The 11,333-nt window shown below is 36.3% G+C and overlaps 2 protein-coding genes across 2 annotated transcripts; both read left to right on the forward strand.

Moving 5' to 3' along the window:
- Position 1: 1 nt before the first annotated feature.
- Positions 2 to 1,357, forward strand: LOC147384158 (UPF0481 protein At3g47200-like). Its single transcript, XM_086426355.1, has one exon. The coding sequence runs from the start codon at positions 2 to 4 to the stop codon at positions 1,355 to 1,357; it is 1,356 nt and encodes a 451-aa protein (XP_086282481.1).
- An 8,810-nt stretch (positions 1,358 to 10,167) lies between these two features.
- On the forward strand, positions 10,168 to 11,103 carry LOC147384159 (UPF0481 protein At3g47200-like). Its single transcript, XM_086426357.1, has one exon. The coding sequence runs from the start codon at positions 10,168 to 10,170 to the stop codon at positions 11,101 to 11,103; it is 936 nt and encodes a 311-aa protein (XP_086282483.1).
- Positions 11,104 to 11,333: the final 230 nt, after the last annotated feature.

An 11,333-nucleotide genomic window follows, 5' to 3' on the forward strand; every position in this document is an offset into this window, starting at 1 on the left:
TATGAGCAGTGTTCCCGCCATGTCCATACCTAATGAAAGCAGTTCAACCAGTTCAAACACTGTTCCCGCCATGTCCATACCTAATCAAAACAGATCAAACATCCACGGTAGATCCCGCATCGACCCTGTCCGAGGAAGTGGTACAGATAATCAGTCGGTCATAATCAACATAAGGGACAAGCCTCAAATTCAATTGATACCAAGGAGGCTGCTAAATATGAACGGCCGCAGGGAATTCTTTTATCCAGAGGTGGTGTCGATTGGCCCTTATCACCATGGCAAGTTCGTGCACACAGAGAGACTGAAGCAAATATATGGTGAACAATTCCTCTTAGGTTCTGTCAGTATTCTACAAATCATCTGCAGTGCGGTATCCGGGATGCTTGATCAAGTCAGGGGGTGTTACTCTGATGGCTCCACTACTACATATGACAATGAAGAATTCACGAAAATGATGGTCGCAGATGGTATGTTTATTTTGCATTTTATGGACTGCACCGTGAATAAGAAGCACTATGAGCCGACCATATCACCCTATACCAGAACCTCCATAATAAGAGACTTGTTCTTGCTTGAGAACCAACTTCCATATGCAGTTCTCATGGTATTGATGATGTTAAAATACACTAGAAATGAAGGGGAAAAAATGCTCCATGAATTTCTCAACCTGATAATTAGTCCCCCAGGCTGCTCTTCTAGCATTGGGGATCATACAGATCAACAACCCATTCATCTTCTTGACCTTCTTCGTATAAAACTGATCGGTACTGACAGACCCAAATCTGACCCATCACATTCCATTTTGCAAACATTCCGTTCAGTCAATGACCTTAAAGCGGTGGGAATTAAACTGAAGAGGAGCCAAACAAGTTGTATAAAGGACATTCATTTCCAACCTCACATGTTCCAAGGAAAGCTATCACTTCCTCCAATAGTCGTTGATGACTTATCCGAAACTAGGTTTCTCAACTTAATTGCCTATGAGATGTGTCCAGATGCCCGCCTCGAATATGCAGTCACCTCCTACATCTATTTCTTTGATTCTCTTATTGATTGTGCAGACGATGTGAAGGAGCTGCGATCTAAGGGCATACTCTACAACTGCCTTGGAAGCGACAACCAAGTGTCTGATCTCTTCAACCAGTTGTCAAAGGAATTGGTGCCAGATCTTAATGCCTATTATGAAGTTATAAAGGGCATTGAATTGCACTGCAAAAGCAAAATGAGGGTCTCTATTAGTCAATTCGTGCACACTCATTTCAGTAGTCCTTGGACCGCTATCGCTTTCCTTGCAGCAACTTATGTCATCATCCTAACTAGCATTCAAAGCTACTTCGCAGTCTTCCCTAAGAAGTAAAATTTTCAATTTTTTTTTTTTTCTCTTTTACCAATAAAAATGGACTTATTAAGCTTTCATCCATGTATCCTCAAGGGTAATTGTCAATCGTATTAGTTATGGGTTGTTGTAATAAGGTGTACCAGGGGTACACCAAATCATATTAGAGATTGCGAAAGAATAAGATATGTTATTGAAGATTTTATGTCTAATTAGGATTTAATTCTACCATTTTGCATATAAATCTAACTTTCACACCAAAAATGGCAAGTTTGAAGAGATCTTTTTTGGTTTATGTTATGGTCCGAGGAATTTGTTAAATGAGCAATAGTAGATGGAATCTGGCCATCAAAGACAACGTGATTCAAATTTTCAAATTAAACATCCCAATTTCTACTTAAACAACTAAAATGTTTTACATTTTCTACTATTTGTGTAATATAAGAGAGGTGTTACTGGAAATTAGAAAGAGTGCTCCCTGTATTATTATTTTTTATTTGAAAAACGGGTTAGGTTCCAAGACTCGTGAAGAATTACTCATGGAAAAAAATATGACTTCCACCATTTAAACACGAAGTCTAACGGTCAAGATTTATCCTCGGGATAAATGTTCCTGAAATGTGGGTTATCGGGATAAGTATAAATCCCAATCATTGGATTTCTTCTATACATGATCAGGATCATGTGTTTTTGTATTTCTACATGACTCACCAGAACCAGCCGACCCATTATCTTATTGGTTTTTCATTCTCAAAAGCAATATTTACGAAACGTATTTTTGAACTAAGATGTTTGATTGGGGTTGATCATTATGGTTTTTCTCCAAGTTGGTGAAAGTTTTTGTATTTATCTATCGTTACTGTAGGGAATTATATACTAGTTCACTATGTGAAAAAATGGGTAAATCTGATGCAGGATTTGTCAGATTTAGCCCTATTTTTCATGTTGAATTTACCCCTTTTTCACATAGTGATAGCTAGATGCACTACAAGAAACTAGACTTATAGCAACGGAAATTAGTGATGATCACAACCTAGCTGTCGCAGTAGAGTTAGTAAAACAAATTAATGGCAGATTTATTTTTTTTTTGGAAGATTACCAGTTACAATTACCGATCATCGCTATAGTGCTTTTAACCCCTTTTTATATTACTCCCAACTGTCAATCATCTCTCTTTCTGTTAGACGTTCGAAATCTTGATGCCACCATCATCGAAAAACCCTCCAAACCAAGTAAGAATTTTTTTTATTTTTCTGTCATCCTTATATCTTATTTATTTATTTATTATTTTGGATTATCTCCAATTTCTTTCTCGTTTCCTCGATTAGTAACCTAAGAATCTTCGCCACCATTGCCACCGTCTTAAACCCTAAATTATGTTAGGATTTCAATTTCTTACTCACGTGTTGTGATTCTCGACAACAATCTAAGTTAGAGAGAGAGATTCAATAAACCATTTTGATCTTAAAATAGCAAAAATTTCTCTTACAGGTATGCAATTATGCATTTTAACCCTACCTTTGTCACAGTTAATTGAGCTTCAATGCTTGGATTTCTTCATGATTTGTATTTTTTCAAATGAATTTGAACTCAGTTATCAATTTTTCTGATCTTGAAACGTATTAAATGAACAACATTCTGTCATTGTGGCTGAATCTGTGAGGTCATTTACAAATCTGAAGTGTTCAAACATGTATTTGAGTTTAGAGCGAAGTTTCTGGTTTGATTTTGATGCATTTGTTGTAAAGTTTAGAGTATTTAAGTTCAAAGTTGTTTCCAAGGTTGATTGGATTGGATTCGATTCGGTGTTGTTTGATCTGGAATGCATGTGTAAAGTTGAAAGTTTATGATTTTGTCTGAATTGAATGTAGAAAAAGTAGACCTAGTAGCAGATATATATATATTTTTAATTTGGTGAACTTTGATCAGAGCTACCAAGATCCTTTTTTGCCCAATTTATTTCTAAATGTGATCGATTTTATGCAGACTCCATTAGCTTTTTCAACTTTAAATGAAGCTTTAATGGATTCAAGACTGCGAACCTGATAATAAATCACACAAATTCATAGCAGTAAAGAACTATAGATATGCACATCTAAGTCTTACAGAAAATATAGTTCATACATAATAAATCTCCAAAACCAAGGATTAAGCTAGACGAGTATACCAAAATGTGATTGGAACTAGGATACTTGGGTTCGATCGAACAATCCAGTTTTTTCAAGTCAAGTTTTAATATAGTATGTCATAATGGATTGAAATTTTGTGAGGACTGTCTTCAAGGCATGTACAATTCAGGATGTCTAAAATAGGGAGTATCTCTATCCTAATTCATATAAACAAGGTGTATCTTTTTTTTTTCAGCATTATGTACTTGTTGTCATAGTAAACTAATGTGTAATTGTGGTAAAATTTAACTTGATTGTCGATAGATGCTTAAAATCACTTTAATTGAAAGATCTGAAGTTTAAGTCAGGGTATCACTTCAATTGAAAGATCTAAAATTCAAGTCATGGTATCAACAAGAATATCAGCAAAATAGAATTTGGTCATGGAAGGTGCATTTTCATATATTTTGTCATGCACATCTTACTGCTTTGAGTTATTTGTAGTTGCTCCTTTGAAGTATTAGTGAATGTTGAGAACTGTGTAGACTTTTGTTTTAAGCTTCTTTAATTACTAATGGTTGTAAAATTAGAAGTATGTAAAATTTTAAAAAAATCGTGTTGATTTAATGCTTGCTTGACACTACAAGATGCTTGAGGGGCCATTTTTATTGTGGACTCTTAGTTCTTTTTGAATCACATCCAATATGAAATTTTGTCGTGGATTTTGATTTTTGTTATATATTGTTTGGACTATGGAATGAAAGATGGAGGGCAGTTTTGTTTTGAGGCGAGTGAATTGTTGAGCGAAAGGTGGGGCACCTGGATTCAAAGTCGCCAAAGGCATAGGCCAACCTCTTGCAATGTTGATGAAGATGAATCATTTGGTTTCAATTCTCCATCTCTATGATGTTGTTAATGCTCCCTGTGTGATAGAAAACATCAGTCACATGGACTTTGGTATTGTGGTAAATTACTAATATTATACCGTCTTTCCTTGTTTATTTTTTGTCTATATACTGCTTTCTCACACTTGCAGCCCCTTGCCACCACTACTAACAAAATCAGCTCACATTGAACCACCATTGTCAGAACTATACATTATAGTCTATTGACTAGTATAAACATTATGGAACTTAATTTGATGTTCTAAATTATGACAAGAGGAGAAATATAGTGCGGTTTCATCATGTCATCTTCATAATAACCATTGTTATTATCTTCTTTTCTAGATTTTTGTTAATACATAATCTAGTAAATTAAGCACTCTGTGAAAAGCATTTAGTGTAATTGCTTCCATTTATTCCCAAACTTGTAACACAAACGACAAGAAATTGGAAATTCCACCTTCTACAAGTTAGCTTTTTTTGCTTCAAATCACACATGCTCCCTTTCAAAAGGTCGAGCTTATTTTGTGCAATGTATTAGTAGCATTTAACATGGCATGCTTTAGGTCTAATCTACATTCTTGAATTATAAATGCCTTATGTTTGTTAGACTCCCTAAACTAGTTTTCCATTGATCCGCTTATTCTGTTGCAAATTGAATTATAAATGCCTTGTGTTTCTTGGGTGCGGGTTGTGGATTATGGGATTCATAAGCTGTGGCTGTACAACAATGTTCAGGTATGAGATTTATAATTGATCTTGTTCTCTACATGATGAATGTGTCCCTTTCTATAATTGTATGGATGTTTGGCACATACAGAAATATCATTGCTGAGATGTATGAAAGAGGATGGGGAATGTAGAAACATCATTGCTTATATGGCTGAATTGGTTCTAGTTTTGTAGTGTTTCATGGGTGCGAACAATGGAGTTAGGTTCAAAATGTTTGTTTTCTCTTTGAATTAGAAAAGTTAAACATGTATGCTTCTCTAGAATGATTCGATTTGAATTCTTACTAGTTAGACACCAGTTAACAAAAATCTTCAATTTGATGGACTTAGGGGATTAATTTTCTCTTCAGGAAGGCATTCAATGACTAGCTTCTACATATTACAAAGGATGAAGGTGTTTATCTATATACAACCCTCTAAGATCAATGTTTATAGCGTATTATGAAGAAGACATCGAAACATCGCTTTTTAAAATTATATATTTGTTGAAGCTATAAGATAGCTCATTAGATTTTGAATTCAAAGCATGCTATGAATTTCAAGACAAACCATAGGATAATATTTGTAGTACTTTCAAAGAATCGAAAATCCTAACTTATTTTCCTTTTTTTTTTTTTCGATTAGAAAATGAAGATTTTGAGTTCTCTATCCTCTATATTGAATTTTGAGTCTTGATTCATCATGGAATCAATGCTTTGGTTTGATGGTTATTTATGATTTTCCTTCCGAGATATTTTTTTCCATGGAAAAATTATGGGTTAGATGGTTTAACCAGCTAGATCCAAGGATTAACAAGAGAGCTTTTAGTGAGGAAGAAGAGATAAAGTTGTAGCCTCTTCCATGGTAGGATTGTTAATCCATAAGAGGATGGAGATGGCCCACCCATGGTCTAAAATCTAATATTGTTTCAATGTTTCAATTTTTTTAGAAACTGAAACTATAGCGATACATTTTGATACATTGGATACATTTGATGCATTCAAAAACAAATCTTTCAGTGGAGACCAAGGTTAGGGAGGTGCATGTTATCGACTTGAAAACAAACAGGTATCTAAAATATTTACGAAAACAAAGAGGGGATTATTCAAATAATGGTTTTGGGGGAGGAGACCACAGTTTGAAAACAAAAGGGTATCTCAAATATTTACCAAAACAGTGAGAGGGGTATTTAAATAAGTGGTCTTTGGAAGAAGACCAAGGGCAAGGGCATTGTTTCAGAAGCATTCAAAATCAAAACATGACTTCAGTCTCACGTTTGGGGAAAAACAGAGGCGGGAAGAAGAAGAAGGGTGGTAAGCCGAGAATTGTCCCCAGATCTGAAAATCCAGGATTCTCTCTCTCTCTTTCTCTTTCTCTCTCCTTTGGATTCTCTATTTTTAAGTTTTACTTTGGAAACAATTGAAATTTATTTATTTATTTATTTTACTTTTACTTTTTTCATAGAGAATTATTTTGCATATTTTATTTTTTAAATCGAAACCCTATAGCGAGGGTTATGCATGGTCGTAGCTATAACCTTATTTTCCATCTGCAAAAAAAGTTTTCTCAAAAAAAAATTTCTTGCAAAAATGCCTATAACGACAGTCATTGTAATGGTGGCCGTCATAGAAAGATATAGCAACTTCAGTTATACTGATGAGCAGCAACGATCACTTTGGCCATCGGTAACGGAAATAGCGACAAACTTTGAAAGATATAGCGAGGTCTTGGCCGTCGCTATATCCCTGTTTTCTTGTAGTGATGGCACATGCAAAGAAAAAAAAATTACAAACACGCATATATTACAAAAATTAGGATTTATGTAAGAATAAAATTAGAATTAGAACTGGGCAGGCATGATCAAATAATTTTGGGAAGTGGTTGAGATTAAATCGATGTGAGCTGAATGGGTTAGAGGCATGCTAGAGTGGGAGTTATTTGATCATGTCAGGTTCCTCGAGACGCTTCTAGGCATGGAGAGGCATTATTTGGACTAGAGAAGTGGCAAGCACTACATCATATTGCATCTGTAGCGATTGCGCTAAAAAAGACTGGTAAAGGCCGTCGTTAATTGTGACAGTTTTTAACAGTCATTATTAACTTAAGTTGTGAGTGTGTGTTACACTAGATCAAATCTCTCGCACATTCTTTCTCTATCTCCCTCCTGCATTCTCTATCCGTTGTTAACTCTCTGTGTCTGTCACCTTCTTGAGGTTCGATGCTGAGAAACTGTTGTTATCAATAAATCTGAGTAATAGAAGTAGATGAATGTTTGTGGTAATTCGAGGTTACCAAGCCTCCACTGTGATGCTATAATTGAATATTAACTTCAATGCCTTTCATTGAATAACATAACATTATTAAAATAAATTTAAGAACTTCCATGCATGAAGAAGAGCTAAAGATTCAACACATTATTGGAACTGACACCAAGAGGGTTGCAACCTGCACTAAGAACCTTCCCAAAAGAATCTCTGAGAATAAAACCACCTCCACTTGGACCAGGATTAGAACTAATAGAGACACCCATAAGCTGCAAGATTCTATTGTGAAGCACCGAAGAAGTAAGTCTAAAATGCCCAACAGAGCTGAACTCTAACAACCAAGAAGATATCTTCTCAATATCTCTATTGATTGAAGATTTTATCCCTTCAAACAAGTACCGATTTCTAGCTGTCCATAATGACCATAAGATCACCCATGGGGCAGCATTGAAAAACCAAATTGAGTTGAAGACGGCCCTCGCCAACTGCAATTATCCTGGAAAGAATTCATAGGACCTGAACCATCCTTAAATGCAGCCTTGAAATAATTTCAAATCAAGCAAGCAAAGCGACATTTGAAAAACAAATGCTGAACATCTTCTTCCGTGTTCTCACATAGAGTACACAGCGAAGGGAAAGAAAAATTCCTCCTTTTTCAAATGCTATCTACATGACAGATTCCATGAGCTACCTTCCAAGCAAAAAATTTCATCTTTTTTGGTGCATTAATCTTCCAAATCACTTTCATTTTCGCTGCTCAGCTTCCTTAACTCGAACTGAATCCCATGCAACAACTGAAGAAAAAGTGCCTATTTGCGACTCCTTCCAAATCAATTTATCCTTCGAACTTTGGTGAAGGCCTGAATTGAGTATAGTTTGGATTACATTTCATCTCCAAGGTTCTAGCTTCAATTTGAGAATAAATATATTTGGGGATTGGAAGAATTGAAACCAGATAAATTGGAATAGACGATAAGACATGATTCAATAAAGTTAGACGCCCCCCTTCGCTCAGCATTTTCTATTTCCAGCCCTCTCATTTCCAAGTAATCTTCCTAACCAAGTTACTACACATTTCTTTAGTAACCCAACCCGAAAACAAAGGAACTCCCAAATAGTTTGCTGGAAGCACATTCTTCTCAAACCCTAGGCAATCCACAATTGAAGGGATATGGGAAGGATTATAAAGTTTAGGAAGAAAAAACCTACTTTTTTCCAAGCTAATCCTTTGACCCGAGGCATTCTAATAAGTTTCCAAGAAAGTCTTCAAAGCACCAAGAGACTTTTAAGTAGCTTTAGTGAAAATTATAGGATCATTTGCTAAATAAATAAGCATCGGGATAAAGGATCATCCTGACAAAGCCCAAGACTCCCTTTGAAATAGCCGAATGAAGTCCCTTTCACCATAACTAAGAAAAATGCACTAGAAATGCATCCCGAAAATAGCTTGATAAAATGTTTAGAGAAGCCCATCCTCCTGAGAACCGACAATAGGAAACCCCACTTTTGCCTGTCATAAGCTTTTCTTCATATCAATCTTGAGGGCAATATTATTACCGCGAGTTTTTCTATTGAGATCATCAATAGTTTCATGAGCCATAACAATATTGTCGTAAATATTCCTGCCTTTGATGAAAGGCCCCTGTTCTTGAGAAACTAACCATGGAAGAATCTCTCCCAATCTGATAGCTAAAATTTTACAAACGATTTTATACAGATAATCACAAAGACTTTGGAATCAGCGCTATCGATGTTGAGTTAACTGCTTCTGGAATAAAACCACATCTGAAAAAGAAGTAACCGCCTCAGTGAAGTCCTTCTTAATAATATTCCAATGTTGCAGCCTCACCTATGCTTTTTGTTTAAATATACGATGTTTATTTAGATTTTGTGTTTCAAACAGGTTTGGCCAGACCCAAATCTGATCGTATTTTATTGGATCGGTTTGGCTCCTAAATCAAGGTTCAACAAAAACCCAATCTGACAAAATTCTGCTCCAATGCTCATCGGATCAGTTCTGGTCCTTATCGGATCCTTATCATATTGGTCCCAAATGGACCCGTCCTATCTGGACCAGATCCATTGTCAGCCCCACCTCAATCATAGTGATCCCTTGATTGATACACGATCACATTCACAACAACTTCGAACTCTTTTGTTTTTCCCAATTTGGAGACACCACATAATTCTTCACTTGTAGCTACTGCAAGGATCTGCATTAGAAAAGAAAGATAATCATATAATACTAAATTTCCATTACTTGGTAATTGAGTAAAGCATGATACTTAAGACTTACTTGCAATAGTAATCCAACTTGGTACTTCAGTTCGCACCAATCATTTACAAATAATCCATATTTTTTCTCCTTTTATCCTTTACTTGGTATGTGAGGAAGCCATGATTCCTAGAACTTCCAGCAATACTATCTATACATGGTAGTTAGTTCACAGCTATATAAATTCAAGTACATTGTGCAATCTCTATAACTGATAATCACCCACTTTGAGTCTTATTCCAATGGAACGAACCAATGAAATCGATTTGGTTTCAACAATGGAAAGGTCCAAGGGGACAATGATTACTGAAGCAGTCGGAGAAATGACCAGAAGCCGTGCTAGGCCTATCTCAATAGCTGATGAACGTGAGAGACGTACTAGTATGACCATAGAAATTAGCCACCGTCCAAGAAGTAGGGATGATTGGTTGATCGACATAATGATGGAAACTGATGATCAAAATACGGGTATCAAGCCATGAATTCAAAAGATACCATGGAGGTTACGAGAGATTGAAGCACATGAGAAATGCTTTCTTCCTGCGGTGGCGTCTATCGGTCCTTATCACCATGGCAACCCTAAATTCGAGATGATAGAGAAGCTCAAGAATGCAGCAGCATGGAGATTCGTCTCGGGTTGTGACATAGGGATTGAGGTCTTCTACAACAAAGTTGTAGAGGTGGTTGCTAAAGCCAGGGAGTACTATGCCGAAGGCTCCACAACAAAATACGATGATGAAGCATTTACACGCATAATGTTCTTGGATGGTTGCTTTGTTCTTCATTTCATTGAATGCATCACGAATAACAAGCACAATGAATTGACAACGTGTTGCTATATTACGGCCTTCTTACAGAGAGACTTGTTCTTGCTAGAGAACCAACTCCCGTTTTTGGTTCTCGAGGTGATGCTGAGCGTTAGATTCCCCGAAAATGAAGGTAAAGAAATGGTCAACAAATTTATCAAGCATCAAGTGAATCCTAAGGTGTTGTTTTCAACTTCAAGTGGAGATCAACAACAGCAACAACATCCTCTTCATCTTCTCGATCTTCTTCGAACAAAATTGTTAGGTGAGTGTCCCGAGTTTGATTCATCTGATTCGAGTAATGCTGTTTGGCAATCATTTCGATCGATCAAAGAACTTAAAACAGTGGGTATTAACTTTAAGAGGAGCCATACAAGTTTCTTGAAGGACATTCATTTTCATTCCTCTAAGGTCTTTGGAGAGCTCTCACTTGCTCCGATAGTCATTGATGACTCAACCAGAGACAAGTTTCTCAACTTGATCGCTTTTGAGATGTGTCCGGACGCTTCCCATGATTATCAAGTCACATCCTATATATGTTTCCTCGATTCTCTCATCGATCATGCTGAAGACGTGAAGGAGTTACGTTCCAAGAGCATACTCCTCAATTTCCTTGGCAGTGACCAACAAGTTGCTGAACTCTTCAATGAGTTGGCAAATGATTTGGTGCCAGATCCTCATGCCTATTACCAAGTTAAAAAGGGCATTGAAAAGCATTAGAAACGCAAGACAAGGATATCTGTGGTTGAATATACACATTCATTTTAGGAATCCATGGACTAGTTTTGCTTTCTTTGCTGCAAGTTTTGTTGTCATCCTAACTTGGATTCGAACCTTCTATGCAGTCTTCCCTCGAAAATAATAGAGCTTTTTTTAAGTTAGTGGTGATGTATGAAGCTGTCTTGTTTGTATCCGTAAAAATAATAGTGCAATAGTGCTCTACATATGTA

The sequence above is a fragment of the Akebia trifoliata genome, chromosome 15 (assembly GCF_017979445.1).
Source record: "Akebia trifoliata isolate Shusen 1 chromosome 15, ASM1797944v1, whole genome shotgun sequence".
Lineage (NCBI taxonomy): Eukaryota > Viridiplantae > Streptophyta > Magnoliopsida > Ranunculales > Lardizabalaceae > Akebia > Akebia trifoliata.

Excerpts from the sequence above, each read along its gene's own strand:
- LOC147384158 (XM_086426355.1), top strand. The coding sequence starts at position 2 with ATGAGCAGTGTTCCCGCCATGTCCATACCTAATGAAAGCAGTTCAACC.
- LOC147384159 (XM_086426357.1), top strand. The coding sequence starts at position 10,168 with ATGATAGAGAAGCTCAAGAATGCAGCAGCATGGAGATTCGTCTCGGGT.